The 24,634-nt window shown below is 44.0% G+C and overlaps 1 protein-coding gene across 1 annotated transcript in view; it reads right to left on the bottom strand.

Annotated features, from left to right (window-relative positions):
* The window catches only part of Dock2 (dedicator of cytokinesis 2), a 406,844-nt gene that overhangs the window by 314,836 nt on the left and 67,374 nt on the right, over positions 1–24,634 (bottom strand). The window contains exons 15-22 of the mRNA XM_041676225.1: positions 20,545–20,643; positions 17,074–17,146; positions 16,852–16,955; positions 13,805–13,988; positions 13,586–13,683; positions 11,913–12,002; positions 10,674–10,774; positions 9,729–9,863 (exon numbers count right to left, since the gene is read on the bottom strand). Of these exons, the coding sequence (XP_041532159.1) occupies positions 9,729–9,863; positions 10,674–10,774; positions 11,913–12,002; positions 13,586–13,683; positions 13,805–13,988; positions 16,852–16,955; positions 17,074–17,146; positions 20,545–20,643 (884 nt within the window). The remainder of the gene's footprint in view (positions 1–9,728; positions 9,864–10,673; positions 10,775–11,912; positions 12,003–13,585; positions 13,684–13,804; positions 13,989–16,851; positions 16,956–17,073; positions 17,147–20,544; positions 20,644–24,634) is intronic.

Here is a 24,634-nt window from a genome sequence, read left to right as displayed (position 1 = left end):
ATCATATTCCTCAGCTTATGTTTCAGCTTCAAAGGCAATTACAGATGGATTTGCACAAAAACGCTATTTCCATTCTCCGTTCTCCATTTTCCTGGGTTCTAATCTCTGTGTGTCCCATCCTCTGCAGATGTCTAACAAGCCTTACAAGTAACATGTTCAACTTTTCACACCCCAAACTGCACACACACATATTAAAACACACCTATACTCTCTATTCTCATGCTTGAACTCACCCAGCGAGTAATGAGCGTCTTTTTTTGTGTTAATAGGCTTACTGGTGACTGGGGGTTTTAGTGGCTTCCAGATAGATGCTGATCCCTGGGAAGGCCAAGATATGGTTATTGGATTAGGAACTTTAACCTTCCTCTTCAGTATCCAAGCAGGTGAGAGATGCCTAAAGTTAAATCGCTCACCAACATCCCATGGTTTAACCCTTCATATCTAGAAAATGAAGCCCCCGGAAGGGCCCAAAGGGAGACCTGAACATGTGGAGAGTCCCAGAGGGTGTCTGAAGGGTGTATGGGTGGCAGCAATACATTATTATGAAAATATCTTTTACATACTAGAAGGCTTCTGCTGGCACTCACAACTAATTAATGAAGCTGAGGTGACTTCAGACTTAAAACCGCTATCCCGCTGGGCGTTCAGCCTGTTTGCTTGACCAGCTTTTAGAACAATGTAACAGGCAACCTGACTTGCCTTGGGTTCTCCATGTAAACAGGTTCTGCAACCGAAGCTAATGCATAGCTTTAATCTTGACTTTTGTCCTCTCCCCTGCCCCAGAGAGAGCAACGCCTGTGTGTATGTATGTGTGCTATCATAATCATTTGCTGAAGACAGTGTGCACATCAAAGGTGGTCTTACAAAGCAAAAATCTGCCAGAAATTTTGACAGTAATATAGATATAGATTGCTAAGTCTGTTTGTTGCTATATTTGCTTTTCTGGGTGCTTCCTGGTCACGGAGTCAGTAAGTTGCATTCCCTGTAAGACTTTGCTAAAGATTATGCAAGTATCCCAAATTCCTTCCCTGTGTGATGCTTTCTGCATTGCTTAACAAAAGAACAAAAGCTCTTTGTTAGGGACTCATAGACAGTGACAGTCAGTCAGACATTAGACAGGCATAGACAGACACACAATAGACAGACTACAGACAAGCCAGAACCTGTGAATTGCAGAAGACACAAAGAGATAAGTGGAGAATTCAAATCTGGGCTCACTCTTGGTCAAATTAGCTCAAGGGAAAGAGCTTTGATTTCTTTCCTTTTTGGGACACAGATGTATTCTGGTGCCTGTGGGACCACCTTTAAAGGGTTTAATTGACACACACATGAGCAGCACATCTCTGCCCTGTTGGCCAGCTCTTTACCCAGTATGCACTGGTGTCGTTGTAATGTCCTATGTAGTTAATACATTCAAATGTTGCTTTAGCTCTGTAAAACACTATAACAAGTTATTCAGTCTGGGAAGGATGCTGTGGGAACCCCGGTATTACAGATTCATAGCTGATCAGTCAGAAACACAACTAAAACACCCCTGCCTTGAGCTGGACCCAACATCTAAAGTGAGGGCAACCTCAGGGACTGAGCCCCTGGCCTGCGGGGTGGACACTACCTCCAGGTAGACATTGTCAGAACTGGACTGCATTGGAGGCCACCCCACTCATGTTCTCTGCAAGACTCACACTTGGTGTGTGGGAAACTGCCACACACATTTGGTCGCAGACATCTCTGCTGACTCTAGTAGGGAACAGAGGACAAGCTCGTTTTTGTACAGAATTTCACTGTTTCCCTCCTTCTCCAGCCCTCCATGCCACTGACCCTGAGTTCACGTTCTCACACCCCCATTGCCACAACAGCTTCAAGTGTCCCTTGTCTTTCTCCCTTATCTGTGCTTTCTCCTACAGACCAACTACACAGCAGTCCTTCTGAACCATGGTAATCTGTTGCCTCGGACCTCCAAAGGCTCCTCTCCCACAAAACTATGGATTTCCAGACTGTTCCTATAGGAAAATAACATAATCAGGACTCTTAATAGATGTTCATTGACTTATAAAGTTTATCCAGATACCATGCCAAGTGTTTACAGAGCCTAATTTCTTTATATACAGTGGAAGAATGGCTGGGTCAGTCAGCATGTTTTCCAGGAATAAAGAGCAGCACCTGATCAAAAGTCTCCCCACGCGAGGATGAAGCCAAGCTCCTTGGTTTACATGTTCCGCAAGTTAGATTCCACCCATCTTCCAGATGTCCTTGTATCCATACCTCTACCACTGCCGCTTCACCCACAAGCCACCTGTACAGGCCAGATGTCCCTCACTGTAATGAACACCTGACCTAATCAACCTAGAAAGTGAAAAGGTTCACTTCGGTTCACAGTTGGAGAACACTCCCCTCATGGCTCAGGAACAAAAGATTCCCTAGGGTCTCAGTCCTCTCCACAGGGCATTTCTCCACTTGTCTCAGCCCCACATCTTATAGGGTCTACCACTTCCCAAATGTACCACAGTCTAGGAACCAAACATCCAACACATGGACCTTTGGGGGACATTACCTAAATCATGGTGCCGCCTTCCTTCAGACACCTGATAGTCATATACAACGGAATATACTACAAGTGACAAGGGTCTCTCCTTTTAACATCCAGCTGGGAAACCTACAGCTATGTTCTGTACCTTTTTGGCTCCATTTCTTCTTCAATATAACAAATATAATGCAGATAGTTTGTAAGTTTCTTTTTTGTAAATATTTATTTATTATGTATACAATATTCTGTTGTGTGTATGCCTGCAGGCCAGAAGAGGGCACCAGACTTCATTACAGATGGTTGTGAGCCACCATGTGGTTGCTGGGAATTGAACTCAGGACCTTTGGAAGAGCAGGTAATGCTCTTAACCTCTGAGCCATCTCTCCAGCCCCATTTGTAAGTTTCTTATATCAGGTGATGTAGTGTCAAAAACAGAGAAGAGATTTAATGAATGCTGGCTCGCGGGTGGAGTAGGAGTAGCCTAGGTTTCTCTGCTGTGAGTGTATCAAAAGATGGGATTGTCTTTTCTCCCAATAGCTACTTTTTAAAACACCTTTCAGTGTTTAAAACATCTCCTGTGAAAAGAATCACTGATGTTTGCTAGGTGGGGCATTGTTACCACCTCTGTCTGTCTCTTGTGAATTACTTGCAAATATCCATGGTTGCCTGTCATCTCTGGTCATTGCCTACCCCTGGGGAGAATGACGTGATGGTCCGTGGCATGTTTGCTGAACCCAATACATCACCACGACTTACTAATTTCATCACTCTAGCCTATAAGACATACTCAACACATGTTTACCAATATTTCCAAAATCAAAGGGAACAAGAACTGTTTAAAAGTCTATGCATGTGCACAGTTTATCCTAACAGCAACTTGACAGAGTGCTTCCACGTCTGCTCCTGAGGAACAGGCTGTTAGCTCCCCCTCAGCAGCTCGGCAACTCACAAACCAGATAATAAATTAAAGAGATGTAACTGTTAGACAATATCCCTTTGATGACACTTTTCGCTTCCATCTTGACATGATGCCAAGTTAATGTTATCATAAAATAATCCCATTTAACTGCAATTGTGCAGTTTACAGAGCCATTACTGTCATCAAACAGTGGAATTATATTCAAACCCCCAAACAGAGGCTTACATAGGAATAAATGGCATTAACATGCAAACGAATTACATGCGGGAGAAACGGGAGTAGTGTGACAGGCCTTCCAGCTTGTGCTCGGCATAAACAGATGGCTGTATTTTAATATTTATTCATACATGAACAATGAAAACAAATCACACTGGCAAGTTAAATTCATATTTATTTAAGAAGACAGAGGTTTATGCCTTCCCTCTGAGTACAGCCTGCACTGGGCATGTCTGGGGTTTCTTCAGACAACACAGCTACCCAGTGCAGCTGTGACCTAAAGATCGGCTAGTGCGACTATTTTCATGAGAGAAATCTGGGCTTTGGGAGGTGTAAGTAGAGGCCAGTGAGGTGGGATACAATAAATCAAGATACAAACCGAAAATGCCAAGGGAGTTCTGAGAAGTGGTGTCTGGGTTCGGCTTGGTGGTATTGAAAACATCCAGAGAAAGAGAGGAATGTTCAGCTCAGGATGAGATGAGCTAGAGAGGTCCTGACTGGAGCTATGCACCATGCTCCTACAGCCCACATTAATGAAAGATACCAAGGCTGTCCAAAAACACCCTCTACATCAGAGCAGTCTTCCTAGGTAAACTGTAGGGTGAGGGCTTACACTTCAGGTGCTGTGGCTCCCCTAAGAATGTGTAGTCTGTTTCTCTTCCCAAGACAGCTCTTCTCTATTCATCCCTTGGGAACGCGGATGAAATCATGGTTGCCTGTAGGGTTTTGTCAATAGCAAGGATGGCTTTCCAAAGCCTCCCAAGGCCTCCTGTTCTTTACTGATTTCTTACTCAGCGGTAAGGAGGAATAAGAGTATGCCACTTGCAGGAAAAAGGACGCAACTGGCGATGGTCACATTAATTGGAATACACTAGACGTAAAATGACAAATGTCAACTCTCTTCTCTCATATCCAAAATCTAGAATTAAACAAACACATGCACACGCACGTGCACACACGCAATGTGGAAGTGTAGGGAAACTAGGAGGGGAAGGAGTCTAAAGAAGAGGGATGAGGGAGAAACAAGAAGTATAACTGGGGGAGGGAAGAAAATGCCTTATGTTTTCTTCATCTATAGAATCTAGATCAGACACAGATACAGGTATACAACCTATATAACTTAATTAGGGTTTCTATTGATGTGATAAAACACCATGGCCAAAGCCAGTTTGGGGAGAAAAGAGTTTATTTCACCTTATGACTCTCAGGTCCTACTCCATCACTGAGGGAGAAATTCAGGGAAGAAACCCAGAGGCGGGAACCGAAGCAGAGGCCATGGAGGGATGCAGCTTACTGGCTTGCTCCTCACGGCTTGCTCAACCCGTTTTCTTACAACACACAGTACTGCAGTGTTGGTAGTGGTCTGGACCCTCCCATAGCAATCAACAATGAAGAAAAATATCCATAGGCTTGCGCACAGGACAATCTGAAGGGGCCCTCTTCTCAGTTGATGTGCCTGTTTCCAAAATGAATCTGGCTTGTGTAACATTGAAATGAGACAACTCACTATGTGTGTGTGTGTGTGTGTGTGTATGTGTGTGTGTGTGTTTGTGTGTGTGTGTATGTGTGTGTGTATGTGTGTGTGTGTGTGGTGTGTGTGTGTGTGTGTGTGTGTGTGTGTGTGTGATGTGAGAGCAGAAGAGGGGCTATTAGAAGAGGGGAACCAATGGAGAATGGTAGTAAAGGGAGATATGAGCAAGACTCAATGATACGTGTAAGAAAATATCATAGTAAACACCATTATAATGTATATTAAGTAAAAAAATAATGAAGGAAAGATAAGATGTTCAATCAAAAGTGTGAAAGCAGTTAGGAGATTAGCAAGTGAATTGAACACCTGGGGAAGGGTACAGAGAGCTTGAGCCAGGACTACACACCTATTGAAGTCCAGGGTGTGCATGGCTGTAACAGATGTAATCCTATACTGGATCTTTACAAATCCTGCTGGACTTGATGTATAATGTGCTTCACGAATAAGAATGGCCATACATCCTTGCTGTGTGACATCTGCCAAATATCTTTGCTATATAACCCCTAAAATGTAAGTGTCCCCTATCATCCGGATAATAATAATAATAATAATAATAATAATAATAATAATAATATAAAAATAATAATGCAGCCTGAAAAGTAGCCCTGCATGACAGGCACTGTTGTTGTACAGTTACATTTGAGGGAACTGGGTGATCTGCACATTAAATAATTTTTCTCAAGGCCATAAAAACTTGTATGTGGCAATGGTGGGATCCACATTCAGAATCCAAACTCAAGCAACAGGGCTCTGAAGACTGTGCCTCTCCTATGCAAAGGGATGGGGTCAGAGAAGGAGGGGGACTTCTGGAAGGCAGATAGATCTAGGAAAGGAAAAAGCAAGCAAGAACCAAAGAATCAGAAATGCAAGGCACACTGAAGACAAGGGACAAAGGAAACACTGGCACAGGAGTCCCAAGGGCCAAAGCGGCCCAATGGCTCTCCAGGAAAATGAGGGCAGCAGACTCGGAGTCCACCCACCCAAGTCAGCAGCAGACCAACGTGAGTTTATGGTGTCAGGAAGGTCTCTACACTGTGGTCCTCAAAGAAATCAGACATAAAGGAGACACAGTTCAGGTCCACTTGCTTAGGGATGGCACCGCCCACAGTAGAGTAGCCCCTCCCACATCTATCACTAATCAAGGAAAATGCCCCACAAACAGGACCACATGTCAATCTGATGCAGAAAATTCTTCCATTGAGGTTCCCTTTTCCCAAGTGACTCCAGATTGTGTCAAGTTGATAAAAACCAACCGGCATGACCAGGTTTTCTATACCTCCTAGGTGATGGCATGGCCACATCCCTGCTATTTCTCCTGGTATCTCATGGAGTCCCACAAGGACTAGTACTTTTCCTGAACAATTTCAACATTTCATTATTAAAAAGGTTAAAAGATGGGTCCTTCCCTCAAGCCGGTGCTTCCTGTGACCGAAGCCCCTAGGTCTGCATACATGGCCATGTGCTCAGGACCATCACACCCGCTTCCTCCTGAGTTCTAGCACCATTGGGCTCTGTAAGGCAAGAATGAATGGGACCAAAGACTGATGCAGCCCCAGACTCTGGGTCTTCTCCCCTCAAGTGCTATCCTCTCATTGGCTCTGCACACTCACTGGTCAGTGCCTGGCCAATGTCCATCACAGAACTGGGGAATGCAATCCATTTCCAACTCCATGTCAAGCCACATCTCAGAAACCTAGCAGATCATACTACCGGGTATTTGAGGCTGGGGATTAAAGATACTGAAAGGGGCTTTGTAAGAAAGTGAGTGTTTAGTAGACGATGCTTCCCCTGCTTCTGAATGCTTTCACTTGCGGTTTGTCCCACCTGAGGAATAAGTCATTCTCTGAAAGCCTAGTGGATATCAGTCATAGTTATGGCCCCTCGGGATCTGTTGGATCCATGCACCACGATTTAGCGATTCGTGTGGCAAAAGCTAGGGCCTGTTCTGCCAGCTTCTATTCTGGCTGTGGCTCAGATTTGTGTCCAGCCAGAGACACCTAGGCCAGTCATTGAACTAGGCAGCTAGTGACACAACAGGAGTACAAGAAACTCACCCTCTTTGGCTCTGAAATAAATCATCTCCCCCAACACAAATTAAAATAAAAATTTCACTTATCACCGCTTCTCTTCTGTCCATAGCCAGTTGCATTCTGCATGCTGATACAGAAGAATCCTCACCCTCTCAAGTGTTTGTGTGCAGTATGTTCAAAAGAAAAAAGGCAGGGGAACAAATACTGCGAACTGGATCAGCAATTACGAACATGGGACAAAAGAACAAAGGAGTATCTAGAAACAACACTGTCAGATGCAATGAGCCCCAAAGCAATAATTATGTTATTCCTCCCCAGATGGCTGAAGAATCTCAAAGCGCTGATATTCTGTTTTCTAGTTTCCAAGGAAGATGTTCCTGGCTATGAGAAAGCACCCCAACCTCCCAGTACCCTTCCAGATTGGGAAGAGAGTAGACCATTGCTAAAGACTCTACAATGACCAGGACACAGGGCATCCACCAGCTCTTGCTGTAGACACTCTGTAAGTCAGTGTGCAGTTTTGTTTAGGGAAGTATTTGAGATTATTCTCTTGTTATCATAAAGGCATCACTTCTAGGCAAATGTTAGTGACATCTCAAGTGCTTGAGATACAAGAAGTACCAGACTGACCCACACTCTAGGAAACCAGAAGACACTGAGTACTGATATCACCTTGAAGGGTTCAAAGTCTTACAAAACATGCTCTGAGGGAGAGAGGAAAAAAAATGAGCAAGTGTGCTTTGTTCCAGGACATGGAAAAGAAATGTGGAAAGGAAAGGACAGGAAGGAAGGGAAGGAGGAAGAGAGTGGAGAAGAAAAGGAGATATGCCAAAAGGAAGAAGGGAAGACAATATGATGAGTCAAAGGGGATGGTCCATTCCTACAGACCAAATATTCTTTCTCAGAAGAAAGGGTGAGAAGTCCTGACCCACATATCAGGAATAGCAAAGTCTACTTCCTTGAGTTCCAAGAAAGTCAACTCTTACAAAGACAGGAAGCTACTGTTGGTTCACAACTATTGAAAAAGAATCACCTAAACTTGCAAGAATAATTGCCAAAATCTAACTAATTGGCAAGCTAGGGGATTAGGAACAATACTTTGATTTTTAAATCAACTAAGATATACAGGTTTGGGGAATTATTCTATTCCTTACCTGAAGTTTCAGCGTTTTAGGAAAATTCCAAAGGAGACACCCTGTTAAGTGTGAAATTTGGGCCATCCACCCACTCTCACTGTCTGATGATGATAAAGATTTCAGCTTTCTCTTGAGAAGGCATCTCTCCAGCCAAAGTCTTTCCTCTAAGAAATTGGCCTTACCCATACCACACATGACTATAGACACACAGTTAGCTTGAGTCCCACAGCCACACCGTCTATTAAGATCTTAGCACATGCCCTAAGACTGTTGTTGGCATAAAATTTTGCTGGAATGGCAAGGGAGCAAAGGCAGCCTCAGCTGAGAGTATATGTAGTCTCATACTGGAAATCTTGCCTTGACAGTAACCAACAAGAGAAAGAGAGGACCCTATGATACTTAGCATCAGAACACAGTCATGCCTGGGCCCCACCTACTCTCTGGACTTTTCAATATTATGAACTAAAAGAAAGTCTTGTTTTTCTCTAAGTTGATTTTAGTTGAGTGGTCTTCAGTCTTGCTAAGAGTCTAGACAATACAACACCTGAAGATTTTTTATTATTTCCTATCTTGCACAACCAATCTAATGCATATTTAATTAACACGGTAGGTAACTTTATCATACAGCTAAGATAAATATAAAGCAATCTTTGGTTGGCTACATTTGAGTGTCTCCATCTCCAGGGGCCTTCAGGGAGACAGCCAAGCTCTGATCCTGACCATCAAAGTCCCTTAAGGTTCTCTGGCATATAATCACAGCTGCTGGCTGTGAGGATCTCCACAACAGGCAGCAAAGCCTCAGAAACCAGTTAATCTGCAGTCACAGGCTGCGAGAGCCAAATTAATGGCAAACCCCTTACATTCTGCTCTTCCACCAGTGCCCCCAAATCCTGAACGTGGATTCCTAGAAATTTTCCTTAAATAATCTTAGATCAAGTGAAGAATGTTAAACAAAGCAGAGAACAGCCTCAAATCACGTAAATCACATTCAATGAGTGAAATATTATTGCCATGGGGTGTTATTCCTTTAGTCTTCCCCAAATGAGCTTAGAGAACAAAATTATTATATATTCATGATCTCTAGGCTAGGTTTGAATTCTCAAGGTTGCTTTTTAAAAATCAAAATCTAGCTACATTTTTTTCTTGTCTTTGTTTTGTTTGTTTGCAGTACTAGGGACCTGAGCCCAGGGCCACAACGTGATCTGCAACTACCTAGCCAGATCTCCAATCCTGATATAATTTCTTTTTTTTTAAAAAAAAAATCTTCTATTTTCAATAAGAGAAAAAAATCCTATAATAAAAAATATTATTGTATTATTGTATCGTATTGATTCCAGAGCTATTCAATCACTTTTGCACAACAAATACTCACTGTGAGAATAATGTCCTTGACCGGACAATGAACTTGAACACATACTCTAAAGCTTTTAGAGTCCTGAGGATGGGCTCACACTGTTCCCCTCTGCTGGAGGTATCCAAGTAAGTCTTCAGCACCGTCATCAGTTTCCTGAATAAGGGATAATATTTTCAAAATACATCTCTTTCCAATCCACAGCATGGTAATTAGTTTGCTGGGGAAATCATAAGGCATTCAATCAAAGGTTAAAGGTGCAGCAAAGCTCACGGCTCACTTGCAAGCACAAAAATAACTGCTTCAAATATATTTATCACAGGCAATGAATAAGTATTTCCTGCCCATAAAGAAGCCAGCAAAGATAAAGTCGTGAGGGGAAAAAATAATCTTTTGATGAGAAAAAAAATAAAAACTAGGCATAATCAGGGGATGAGTGAGAATGATGGCAATAATGTCTTTTTCAGCTTCTTCTATATAGACATGCTATTGTAATTACCATGTAGCTCCTTTGCTCAGACACTTCCTACAGCTATCCATTACCAGGAGGTCAGACTTTAGAATGCTTGGCCCATCTTTCAAGGTTTCTTTACAAGCTGCCTGCCACTGAATTTGCCTGTGGGTTTCCATCTTTGACCCTGGGTCTCCTACATCCAATCAACACTGAGTTACTGAGCATGCACACTGGGGCGCACAGGTGACTCCTCAATAAACAGCAGTCAGCGAGCTGAATGATGCAATAAACTACTTGTTTGTTTGCTCTGTTAACTATTTCCCTCATCTCTGGGGGTTTTGGTTATTTTTTAGGATAGGTGAATCACTCAAGCATGGGCTGGATGATTCGTTAGAAAAGGGGAAATTCACACAGAGGGGCGTCAAGGGAAAATGCTGAAGTCCCTGTGTCCCACGCATCTTGGAAAGACAAACACAGGTGCACGGGCAATCCCTGTGCACACAGTTACTTACTTGTAGGCCAAGGTAGCACTGAAATGCTGTTGAATGTAAGCCTCCAGAACAGTGTTAAAGTGCTGGAATTTCCGGTCTGCAATGAGTCCTATTATGTAGATCTGAAAAGGAGTCGGAATTATTGGGGGTGCTCTTGGGAGAGGGCACCCACCGCAGGAAACTATTCACCTGGTAGAACGGAACCCTTGTCACAATTCTTTTGTCCAAGAGATAATCCGTCTAATGAATAATTAATCCTTTTCACTAATACATTGTCTCTCCAAAAGAAAGAATGCTTCAAAAAGTGTCGCTTTGGGGTATTAGTAGATGAAAGAATTTCCTACTCAGCTAAGAAATCCGAGGCTGTCATTAGACTGCCTTCTGTGTGGTAGGTCTTCCAGAGTCGGTGATATACTTCTGTGCCTTAAGAATCAATAGGAAGCTCATTCAACATTCAGCTCTTCCATCGGTAGTTTAATCAAAGGACCTTTTAGTCATGAAGCATTTTTCCAGTAAAGGCACTTGAGAAAGCCAGTTATCTCCATATAACCTCTCCCAAGATGCAAACATGACAGAGCTATTGCGCCAAGAGTTTGATGGTCATGGATAACCCTAAGAGTCTTTCTTTCCTCTAAATTATATTAAATATATTCATTAATTTATGGATTGACAGTGGTGGGGTGAAACCCAGAGCTCCCCAAATGCTGATAACTGTTCTGCAACAGGATTATGTCCCCTGCCCCAGTTTCCCATGCTTCTTTTCACATAGCATGGAGAAAATTGGAGTTAAGAGAGAGAGAAGAGTGAGACCCTATAAAAAGGCAGAAGGAAAGGATGAGTGGCTTTTCACTGTGGAAAGTGCATTGGGAAGACCAAAATGACCCTGGTTAATTATAGGACATCAGGAAGAGATGCTAAGACAGGTAAAGGAAGACCTAAGTGGTTTATAACCTGGCCTCTGACTAGCTCCTGGCATAGTTATTCAACATCCCAAGTCTTGCGAACTGCCAACCAGCCATCAACAATCTGACATCAACACTAAACTCCACCCTCACTCCCATCACCTGCCAAGCCTCAGACCCTCAGATGGACTGGAAACACGGGAAGAGAATCAGCAGCCACTCATTAGTCTGCTTGCCAAGGCTCTAAACCTCAAAGGACTCATGGAAAGAACCACAGAACCCGTATGTTCTTATTCTTCCTCACAGTATGATAAGTATTCAAACCTGATGTTGTGGACAGTTGTCCCCACTCTCTTACCAAAGCATCAAACACGAGGATGTCATACTCGTTACTTTGGGAGTGTTCCATCATGATGTTGAAGAGGGCATCCAGAGTGTCCTGGAGGAACTGGATAAAGAAGACAGTTGTGTTCAGAAAGAGGGCCCAAAACTCATCCCTGCCTGTCCTTCCAAGAGAACAGGGGCACACGTCCACCATGTGCCACATTCAACGGGTCCTGAGCAACTTCGTGCACGAGCTCCAGGACTTGGAGTGATATGAGCCCACAGCAGTGGCACAGATAGATGGATTATGACGTTTCCCATGGCAGGATTCTGTGCCACTCAGAAGAACAAAATCACTGCCATGTGCAACAATGAGGAAGACCCTGCAACACTGTAGTAAGTAAAACAGGTCAGACAGACAGTGCCCATTCTCACTTACTCTGTATTTGTGAACTCCAAGAGCAAGGGACAAAATCAGTGATGATGGTGGTCAGCCTAGTGGTTGCCTTTCTGATGGAAGTGTATGAGAAACCCTCAGAAAACCCACCAATGTTCTGCACCTTCATCGCCATAAGCTAGATGGGGTGCTCATATATACGGATTCTTTGAGCTGAACTTGGCAGTTCTTTGTACCTATATTAGTGTGTGTGTGTCAACAATATTCAATAACCAAATGTTTTAAAATCAGAAAATCATAAAAGACAATGTAATCTATGCCTCCACCCCAGCAAGTCAACTACTCCAGGTTGCCAAAAGACAATAGACATAGGGAATTCCTTTGCCATTGATAAATTAGGTAGATGGGTCAATAGTGCGTATTTAAAGCATTGATCAGGAAATAATTCTGCTGTTGTTTCTCCAGGTTTGGGCAATTAAATAAAATTTTATTCCACTCTTCCCTCCTAAGGGATAAGCCAATAAATCTCCCACGATCCCTCAAAACCCAGAGTGACCATACAAAGATGCCTGATCTTTGCTTTCTAACTATTCCAAGTTATTCCAGGATTACCTGTTTGGATTCATAGTGCTTTAGAGGCAAGCTGGTTGAACTAGCCCGGCTGCTCAGATACATTTCATTCCCCACTACCACTCGGAAACAGTATCTGACATTTTCGTTGTTTTCTACTTGCTACACTTAAAATGCAAGTCCCAATGTTTTAATTTTTTCATTGTTAATATATAATACTTTCCAAGCAGCACAAACTAAATGTATTTTTGTATTTCTACCAATATGCATATAAGATTAAGACACCATATTGTTTCTATATTACTATATGTGACAATGGGTAACAACAAAGGTATTAGTTGATGTATCTTGACTTTCCCATTTTTTATATGCTTTGGTTCACCTATTATTATGCACTATGTATAAGGGACTGTGTTGAGCAATTTTTAACTGTTATCACTTCAAAGTCTCATAATAATTCTGAGAAATGTGTCATAGTCATAATATTATGACAGGAAAACATGGAAGTGGGAGAGTTAAGATCTACACCCAAGTTGGTTTATTTCCAGGGCCTAATTCAGCAGGTTGTTTGATGCCCAGTGTACAGCGCCTGGCTGGATTTCCCAGTAGAGTTTCCTCAAGGTGGATTGAGCAGAATGTTACCATCAGAGGTCAAGTCGACTATTCCACTCCTTCGACATTTTGTTCTGCCCTTTCCAGCTCTGACACTAGGGGATGAATCCAAGCAAAGTCCCACTGACCTTCACCACTTCCTCTCCATCCACGATCTTCAGCTTCTCTAAATTCTCCTGGAGCAGTTGTGGTTTCATACGCCACTTCAGCAAGCCCAGCAAACCCACTAGGGAAGAATCCGGAAAAAGATTTATCATTACTGGCTAAACCATCCACGCTTGGCCTCCCCTGGGCCTTATGCTCGTGTGCACAAGCACCGCAGACTCAACTCTCAAGGGCTCTGTTACCGTTCTGGGTGAGCTTGGTGGAGCACACAAGGGTGCAGATGGAGAACACGTCCCGGGAGCTGACGGAAAGGCCCCCAACGCTGCTGGAGCTCCGGCTCAGAGTGGCTCCCTTGTTTTCCACGTGGTGTCGATAAGATGGTAGTGTCAGGTAAGCGCTGGCATCTTCCATCTTCTTGCTGTCTCCCTAGAAGCAACACTTTGGTCACCACTCTAGGGCAAGCCACACAGAACCTGTCGTGGTCACATTATATACTCTACAAGATGCGAAGTTCTGAAACAGTGAGAAAATCACTGGAAATGCCATAGGAGGCAGGGCTGTTTTCCCACAAAACAGGCAGGAATCCAAAATCTCATTAACAAAAGGGGTTGGCTCTGCGAACCACATAAAGGGTTATAGGAGAATTGAAACTCCCGGACCATAAATAATCCAACTTAAATTGTTGAGACAAAAAGAAAAGATAAGATGGCCACCGACCTAATATAGGCAATCCATTCTAAACTAGAGATTAATGACAAAGACCATAAGTCTGGATCTTCTCTTTCATTCCAGAAACCTTTGATTCATTCTTTGGCCTCTCTGGGTCCTCTTTCTTATTCATAAATTGTGTCCCCTGTGTCAGAGGGTCTCTCAGAAGGGTAGACATTATAGGAGGCCATACTGTGTCCTTATTCTGCAACAGGAGCTGTACCAGGTCCTTTTCTGCGTCAGTCCACCTCACTTAAGGCACATAATCATTCAAAACATATCTTGCTCATTTCAGTTAGCAGATGAAGAAAATTAGGATTGCTGCAATTATGGAAAAAGAAAAAAGCTGCCACTGCTCCTCTGACCCCAAGCTCACAGACAGTTAGGAAAAACAGACTTTCAAGCCAAGCCATACTCCAATGTGATGAAGGGGAAAACAGAGACTGTAGAAGAAAGGAGCATTTTGAGAAAGGTAGAGTCTCAGAGAAAAGTGTTGTTTGCTGTGGTTATGTTGGCTGTGTCCAACATGGGCATCAGGGCAAACGGCCATTATTGGCATCAGGGCAATTGCAGCCTGAAAGCTGAGAAATCTGAGATGAAGGCCTGGCCTTGCAGATCTCTTAACTATGTCCATTTCATGCTCCACCTTTAGCCTAGGGCTGATAGATGTATCCTTCTGTTCTGACAGTGGGAAACAATGCAGGGAAGATTCAAGAACACACACACACATACATACACACACACACACACACACACACACACACACCATCTTGTGAACAGCCCAAGTCACCAGGGGTAAAAATCAGAAGAGTGGGCATAGGTAGGTATACACTTTAGAGCATACCCAGCCCTTTCATCTTGTTAAGCTTACACACACACACACACACACACACACACACACACAATGCCATAACTGTTTGCTGTTGTTTGACTGTGATGGTTAGCTTCAGCTGCTAACCTGACCATCTCTGGGCCAAGCAGATCTCTGTGAGTTGAAGGTCAGCCTGGTCTACATATGGAGTTCCATGCCAACTGGGATTCCATAGTGAGACCCTGTTTCAAGATATAATAAAAATAATAAACAATGCATCAATGGATCAATTGAGGTTGGAAGACCCTATCCAGGATGTGGGCAGTATCATCCACGTGCTGGGGTCTCCGATCAGCATTGGTTATCTCTTGCTTGTCAACTGGGGTGATCAGCGGCCCGAAGTTTCTGCTTCCAAGGCCGCCCCACTGTGATGGATTTTACTCTGGATTTACGAGCCCAGATAAGCCTTCTTTCCTTTGGTGTTTTTGCTAGGTATTTTATCACAGCAGTAAGAGAGGTAACTAATACAACCCTAACATTCACATGCTGGACGCCTGCTGACCAGCATGGAGTTGAAAGCCCAGGTGCCGTTGGAGATCCTTGGGCCATTGGGGCACTGTCTTTGGAAGGGATTAGGTGACTCTCATGGGATTATGGTTCCACCTGGTCTATCTGACTTCCTGTTCTGGATGTGGTCTCTTTCTCACACATAAACTTTTGCCAGCAATGTGCCATAACCAAGGCAGCCTTCCTCAGAGCTTAGCAGTGTGGACACCATGTTCTTCAACCCCCAAACTGTGGGCTAAGAAACTTCTTTGAGTTACAGTGTCGTCTGCCACAGGTACTTTGTTATATCGTGTAGGAGACTAAAACACTGCTTAGGAAAAACAAAGCAGAGAGGGAGCTTTAACTTTGGTGACAGAGTGCTTGCCTCCTGTGGCACTCTGGGTCCAGTCTCTGGGACCGTCCTCTCCTTTCCTCCAATGAAGAAGAAAGAAAGAGAGAAAAGAAAAGTAAACTAATGGGGATGTTCTATCGGGAACTCACCCAGGCCAACTGGCCTGGGTCTGAAAAAGCCTGGGATAAAACCGGACTCGCTGAACATAGCAGACAATGAGGACTACTGAGAACTCAAGAACAATGGCAATGGGTTTTTGATCCTACTGCACGTACTGGCTTTCTGGGAACCTAGGCAGTTTGGATGCTCACCTTACTAGACCTGGATGGAGGTGGGTGGTCCTTGGACTTCCCACAGGGCAGGGAACCCTGATTACTCTTTGGGCTGAGGAGGGAGGGGGACTTGATTGGGGGAGGGGGAGGGAAATGGGAGGCGGTGGCGGGGAAGAGACAGAAATCTTTAATTAATAAATAAATAAAAAGAAAAAAGAAAAGAAAAGTAAACTAAGACTTAGGAAGCGATGAAATGAACAACAAGGTCTGGGGCTTAGATTTTATCAGCTACGCGTAGCATTCCTCAAGGGCTTCTTGTCTGTTCTCTACCTGTTTCTGACAAGAGTCCGGAGCCCTTTCCTTAACTGGAGGCCTTTGCTCATCACTGTCTTGTTTGTAAGCCATGTCTCATTTCTTCCTCATAAGGATTCCCCAAGAGTTCAAAGAAGAGGAAACAGAGGTCCAGAGAAGTTAAGACTTTGTCCAAGGTCACCAGAGCTCACGAGCCCTGGGGGAGCGTGAGTTCGGAGTCCCCACTGTTAGCAACTAAAGCATTCTGCCACGACTCTTCTGCTTCCTGCAAGCCCTGCTCTACCATACCTTGAGAACTACCAGCTCGTGGTATCCGTCATGCAACGTGGTGCCGTCTTCTCTCATGAGCTTCACATAGGACATGGCAAAGTTCTTCTCTCCTTTATCCTTAGCTACAGACAGCATTGCAAGGACAGAAGAGAAAACAATTGAGAGACCAAGTGACAGCCGGTTACCCTGTTCCCCCTCTCTTTATTGGGACGGCAGGTGTGTCACCAGTGGCATACTCACATTCCAGTGATGACCGGTGACGAAACATGAACCTCAGATGGATCCTCTGCATATCTTCAATGGGCACAGCCACCTCAGCAGGCAGAAAGGGACAGCTCAGGAGGCAATAGGCGGCACAGACCCCAGCCCCAGCCCCACCCCCCTCCCGGCCTCAGCAGCCTGACCATTTAACTTGGAACAGTATGTGCTGATTTACTTCCCATCCATCAAGACTGATGAGCTGTAAATAAATTACATAAGAACTGGCTATAAGGAGAAAATAAAGTATCAGATGTAATCCATTTGGCAAATTGCATCCACAGCCAATGAAAGGAGGTTCATAAATTATAGTGAGGAAAAATGAATCTCCCCAAATTGATATAAAAGTCACATAACTTTAGCATGTGATTTGATGCAGTGCAAGCTGCAGTGTGCACATTTTTCCTGAATACCCCGGGAGCCCTGGAAATTGTGCTTGGACTTAGGGGCTTTGCTTGATGGCTCATGCATATGTAAACTAATAAAAAATGCTTTAATTGTGTGTATATATATATATATATATATATATACATATATATATCTCAATATGTTTCAAACTATTTAACTATTTAATCAGATAGATAGATAGATAGATAGATAGATAGATAGATAGATAGATATTCTAGTGTCGTCCCCTCTTTGGTTGATACATGTCTGATGCTTTTGCTTTCTACATGAGGACAATCACCCACAAGTTACTTCAGCATCATCCTCCAACGCAACCACCTCCAGTCCACTGGCCCCTTTAACTGAAGTACTTTCAGCCTGACTCTTGAGCACCCTGTTTCCTAAGCCTCAGGAGGCAATTCAGGACAACACAGACACGCTAGGCTCTCTGCAAGAATCATACTTGTATTCAAGAGTATGATAGGCTTGGACTGTGTGGGTGACTATTGGAAGACAAACAGAGGCGTATGCTGTGATACTTTCTGTTTCAAAAAATAAAACTTGAGGCAGAGGAGGTCCACCATTCTGTCTGTGTGTCAGACTGAGCACCTACAGTCTCTTGTCCTCTCCTTGAAGACTGGAAAAGGTTACTAAGAGCTGCAGTCATGCAAGGTACTAGCCAAACCCAACAAACTCATACTCCACACAGATGATGATAATGGTTATGTGGCAATGGTTGACACAGAAGGAACCTAACCAGGGTGCAAAAGAGCTCACAGAGGACAAAACCTGCCTGGTCCTTTTTCAGAGGCAGCGTGCAAAGAGCCCTATTGTGGAAAACAGGAACATAATGATGACACAAGGGCCATGGTGTGAATAGCCATGGCCAAATTAAAGTCGTGCATCTGTCTTGAGTCAGTAGTTGGAGCACAGGCTGAAGAGAGAATCTACCAATGTCTAGCAAAGATATTTGAAGTTTTAATCATACTTTACTGTTCAGTGAGTCTTTTCCTAAGTCTTGTTCCAATGGAGATGGTCCTCTCTGCTTACTATAATGGTCTGGCAATTTGTACATACGGCTACTTCTATCTGAAGTGCTATTCACAAAAGTCATCTTGATAGACTCATGGTGGCTTGAGAGCTTTGTCACTCTTCCCTACTGAATGAAACAGACAGGTTGCTGGCTCAGAACCATCCATAAGAAGTCTATTGGGCAATGCCACTTAGGCTAGGTGATCAAGAGAACTGGTGGCTAACTTAATGGGCCACCATGGACTTGCTACCAGACAAATGCTAAGTTACTGTTTTAGAGGCTGCAGAGTTGCCTCAGAGGTCCCCATACTCTCATGAATGATGACTTCTGTAACTCAGAGCTAAATAAAGTTTATGCCATCTCTCCATACCCCTCCAGTAAGTATGACCAGTTGGTTCCAAAACTGAGCAAGGCATCCCATAAAGGAGAACATATATATTCTTACATATTGCTAAAAAGTATGTATGTCAAAGCTCATACTTGCCCAGATTAGAATGAAGACTTGCTAAGGTATGTTCAACAGGATTCTATACCTAAGGTATGGTTCTATAAGGAAAAGGAGAGCCAGCCTGCTGGACAGTGAGACTTGAGTATGCACTATTCTCTTCCCTTTGCCATGCTACAGGAATCCACATCAGAACCTGGAATGAAGAAGCCACCTTCTGAAGCCTAGGCATGGCTTATGTTTCTTAGTATCCCTCCTATTTATTTAATCAGGGAGTACTTTTTTAATGAAATGTCACTTAGTAGCTTCAGAATGTTGGGGGACTGGGAGACTTATCTGAGAAAGACTTTGAAGAGCACACTACTACACATTTGAAATCACTACTTCCTTGTTCTCCTCTCCACCACTAAATCAATACCCTTGTATTGTCACGTGACGGCACCCTTCAGTCACCGCAAAAGAAGGACTCCCAATTGAAGAATTCTCCCAACCAGATTGGCCTGGGGCCATGTCTGCGAGAGATTATCTTGATTAATGACAGATGTGGAAGAGCCCATCCCACTGTGGGTACTACCATCCCTAGGCAGGTGGTCCTTGGCTATATAAGAAAGCTATCTGAACACAATGCAGTGAGCCAGCCAGTAAGTAGCATTCTTCCATGGCTCCTGCTTGATTTGCTTCACTTACTTCGTCACATAGCTTGTGATCTGGAAGGGTAGGTGAAGCAAAGCCCACCCTCCTCTAGTTGCCTTTGTCCTGGCATTTATCATAGCAACAGAAAACCAACTAGAACAAGGGAGCAGGCATTAAGGTGTTTGGAACGCTGAGTTCAACTGCCATGTGATGGGGAGTTGACCCTTGAAGAAATGTCATGTCTAGTTTGGATTCCATAAAACTGCCTCTCATCATCTAAGCTGGTCAAGAATAAGTCGTGCTGACTGGATGCATGCTCCCTTACGGAGCTTTCTATGTGCATTCAATCATTTCTTCTACACAGTTATGCCACTTCCCAGCATTTGGAAGGCAGAGGCAGGCAGATCTCTGAGGTCGAGGTCATTATAGAGCAAGTTCCAGGACAGGCACAACAGTTACATAAAAACCCTGTCTAAAAAGGAAAAAAAAAAAAAACAGCAACAAAACCTCAAAAAAAAAATACAAAAAACCAAACAGTGCATTGAGTGTTTGATTGACATCTGGTAAAGGGATGACAGGGCTAGAGTACAAACTCTGGGCCTTGAAGGATCTTGTTCTACTTGCAAGACTTAACTCCTAAAGGGGAGACAGAATGCTAATGGCCCCAATCCAACCCCTAATATCTCTGCTAGCGGAGAAAAGCATGAACCCTGGGTGCTGCCTGTTCAGGTTGCAACCCTAACTTGAACACATAGTGACAGTGATTGTGGGTAAGATGATAATTTGTTCTTTGCCAGGCTCCTCATCTGTAAAGTGAGGAAAATAGCATTTAAACTCACAGGCCAATTGTAAGCAATAAGTGAATCACTTCAATAACACACTTAACACTGTGCCCGACTTACTGTGAAACAAAGTATATACTTACTGCCATTGTTACTGTTAATGTCATTATTACCTTGACTGTTTCTATCCAACGTGGCTGTTTGACTTGATAGTACACCACTGAGTGATACTCGTTCATGGGCTTGTCCCCAGCTCCCACACAAATTGCATTCTGACCGAAACAAAAAATGGAGAGAAAAAAAACTGTAGCGTTGCCATTATCTAAGCTTGGGCAGTTTTGGCACCAAGGCCAAGGCTAATCTTAGGATCACAGAACAGCCTTGCCTCCGCTAACCCTTCTGCCAGGCTTCTATCCTGACAGCCCTTCTACATTATGGATTTCTACACTGTCATCCCCAGCCTGGAAGTGACAGCTGCTTAACTACAGAAATTCTATTACTTCTCTTCTGAAAGGCACTGGAGCCCGCCAGGCACGGGCATGGCAGCTCTGTTGTTGTAAATGGTAAGCATAGCCAGCCTTGGAGTTACTGCATGCTGCCGGTTTTGCTAAACCTATCTCTTGCCCAAGAGTAAATGTCCATAACATTTTCACACAGTAATCCCCTTCTTATGGACTCCCAAAGCTAATGCACCACAGTGGGTGGGTTCTTACTGGGCACTGGGAGATGGTAGCAGCTTCAGAGAGACACTGATCTAGAGAACAATCTGGGGTGAGAGACTAAGGGAGGGTGAGTCAGAGAAGCACAGAGGAGCATTCTCTGGGGCCACACCTAGGCTAAGCTCCAGAGGAATGGACCTGAGGTGAAATTTGAGGGAAAGAGCTCAGGCGAGTTCACCAGTCATTTTGACAGCGGGATATGACAGCAGATGGATAGACAGACAGACAGACAGACAGACAGACAGATTACAGGAAGGACTTTTATGTGCAGCCGAGGAATTAGGAAAGTTTCTTTGAAGGTGAAGACAGTCAAGCATCCTAACCTAGCTTTGTGTGGAAATGGAGGAGAGCATCCTGGGAAGAGGGAACACTGACCATGCTTGTTGGCAGACGATATCTGTTCTTTGCTTCTGGAAGCAGTAAGCCGAAATGTGCTTCCCAAAGGTTTCCACACCCTAGGGAGGACTCTGTGTCTAACACCATGTCAAGTCCTTACTACATGCCACCCAACCCAATTCAAACCTCACTTTGATGGTCTCTCCTGTTAAAACCACTCCACAGCTGGGTAGACTGAGGCCCTGAGCAGAAGAGTTGGAACAACACCCCAGATCCACTAGCCCCTTGTGTAGTGTTCCTTCTTTAACAGCTGGCCTGCCTTCTGGCCTAGAAAGATTTATACCAGTGACATTTATGGGCTCACCGTTTCTGTGATTCTCATGCAGCCTATAAAGTCTGAAAACATATCTATTTCTCTGGTGAAATAGAAACTGCCTCACAGAAGACAATGGGATATCACAAAACTAACTTGATGGCGAATCTTTACGTCCTAAGGCCAGAGACAAAGGTCTTGCTGCTATTCTGAGAATGGTGAACACTGTCCTCATCACGGGCTCCATCCTCCAGAGACCGAAATAAATATTCCAAGTGTCAAGGGAGCACCCTAGGAAGGACTCACAAAGTCCAGCCCTGGCTAAAGAGCTTTGGCCAAGTGACAGCTACTGGGTGAGGGCAGTTCTTCAAGGACGCGGACCCAGGTAGGTTGCCTGTGCTTCAGTGGATAGCTCTGCAGCATCAAACCAAGTTTAACGCCGTGGTTAAAAACATTAGGCGTGCATGAAACTTGGAGGGTGATGTAATAAAGAGGAGTTTATCCTAGCATCTAGGATGAGTTGATGGGAGACATATGGGGTAGATCTAATCAGGCCACATTGTATTCGTATGTGAAAATCTCAATCAATAATTTAAAAAAAAATAAAGAAAGAAAACACTCTGACTAGGCCCTGAGTCCCTTTTTGGGGATGACACACGAGTATATATATATATATATATATATATATATGTCTCAAGAAGGTTTTCTTCTTCGTGTTGTCCATTCCCATGACCCTCAACTAATGACAAGGGCCCCCAGCTAGTGTCAACAACGTCAGTTGAAAACCCAAGTGGGCATCAGGAAGCCTGGAGGCTTTGGTGCAGACTTGACCTTGGAAAGAGCTGTCTCGTCAGGAGAATCCAGGGCACTATCACGTGCTCAGATTATGTCACAGGAATCATGTGAGAAAGCAACGTGCTATCCGATGACAAGGCCACACCATGGGACAGTGCCAATTAACACCTGCAGGTGAAACCGGAACCGGTGCTCACTGTGCCTTTCTATTAATAATGACCAAAGTAACAGGCACCTATTATGGAGATTACCTCATCTGATATTCACAGGAGTAAGGTGCCACCACTGGCCCCATTCAGGGCTGACTCTTGGGTACAGGATCAGTTCAAGTCCTTTTGCTAATGTAGTATGTTCCTGGCTCTGAGCTTGGATGCCTGGTCCCACAGTCATAGTCTTCACTGCGTTGTCACATTGTCCCCTACCTCTCCCTGCTTGGCCTGGCAGCATCTCTGGGAACTATCGTCAAGCTGGGTTACCTCTTTGACCCCCTAAGTTCCCTCCTAAAGCTTCCCTCGCCCCCGATCAGCCATCTCTGCATATTGCTCTAGTGTTACCTGAAGTTGAGTGAGACCATTTACTGTATCTGCTCTCATGTTTATCTCGCGGCCCCACAGGAAGAGATTATACCTCCTGTTTCTGAGGATAAAAGACCCTATCCAAGATCGCAGGGATAATAGGTATTTGAAGCCTGGATTTATGACCCTAGAGCCCACCATCCCATTAGCTTTTCTGCTATACTCCCACCTAAGCAAGGTTCTTGAGACCCCAGATGGGGGGCTGGGATATGCCTCACACACTGCCTACTAGGTCTGTTCTGCCAAAGATGGCTGAAGAGAAATAACCATCTTCAGAGGGACCATTTCCACAGGAACCCACCAAGACAACTCAGGGGCATTTGAATGTGCTGCATGACATTTAATTAGGCAGTAATATTCATGTCTGCAAATAAGGAAAGGAAAGCCTCCCACAGGCTCCCCCAGCAATTTTCAATAGGCAGTCAACTGAACTCCCCCATAACTACACTAATGTCGGAAACTGAACTCCCCCATCAGCATGAAGAGGAAGGCAGCTACCCTTCCTCTTCAGAACCTAGATTGCCACACATCTTTGTTTGCAGTAAGTGTGTCTGTCACCCCAGGTCTGTCTTAAAGAGTGGCAAGGGTACACAGAAGAATAGATCAGACACAAGGCGAGATGTTAGTTTACCTGTGAACTGTGTCTTCTAATTTGTCCTTTGCCAGTATGGAAGGCAAGTCATATCAATATCTTAGCAATGAGGCTGGAGTTTAAAATCTCTCTGGATGGGTAACTGAGCAAAAATAACTTTAAAGCAAGGATCTATACGTTCACAAAATGCAAATTTTCCTTTCAGATAAGATCCTCCTGTCTTCCTTTGTGTTCTTTCAAGCCATGTGTCTCGCCTGTTTTATTTTTCAGAAAAGTGTTAGCATCCAACAAAGGAGGGATGAGGCAGATGCTAGGGTTCTTCTCAAGCAGATATTAATTAACTGTGGTGGTTTCAAGAACAAAAGGACAGTTGCAAAACATTCTTTACATTGAAAACGGATACTGAGTCTCCCCAGGGTTTTGTTGAAACAGCTAGAAGCCTCGATTTGAGGTTGGAAATAACTTGGAGAACGTTCTTTATGCATAGGCTCTGTAGTGAGGAGACTAAGGTAAATCCCCATCCCTGCCACTGTAAACTGCAGTAAATAAGGCCTATTTTTCTCCACATGAGTTTCTGTTCTCCCTTTGTAAACTTGAGGTGATAATGGGCTTCATGTCACTACCCAGCCCGATACAGGGACTATCGTTCTCGGGGTGTTAGTCATGTTTAGGCAGAGGTGCCAGTACCAGGCCTGAGCTCCAGGCCCTGGGGCTAGGACTTCCTGTTACTTTGCTATCTGATTCCCTATAGGTGGCCTAGGAGGGATGCTTGCCCACGCTGTAACTTCTGCTGAGAGCTGATCTCATTTTCAGCTAAGCGTTCAGAGAGGAAGAATTCAGAAGCAAAACCCTCCCACACACTGGACACAACCGCTAACAACCTTAAAGGAAACATAAGCAAATAGATATAAACACACATGACAAAGATTGTAC

Source organism: Microtus oregoni, unplaced genomic scaffold (assembly GCF_018167655.1).
Source record: "Microtus oregoni isolate MIOR12 unplaced genomic scaffold, Mior012 000027F_ref0000203, whole genome shotgun sequence".
NCBI lineage: Eukaryota > Metazoa > Chordata > Mammalia > Rodentia > Cricetidae > Microtus > Microtus oregoni.
Note: the sequence above shows the minus strand (reverse complement) of the source record. Positions and strands in the feature narration are given on the sequence as shown.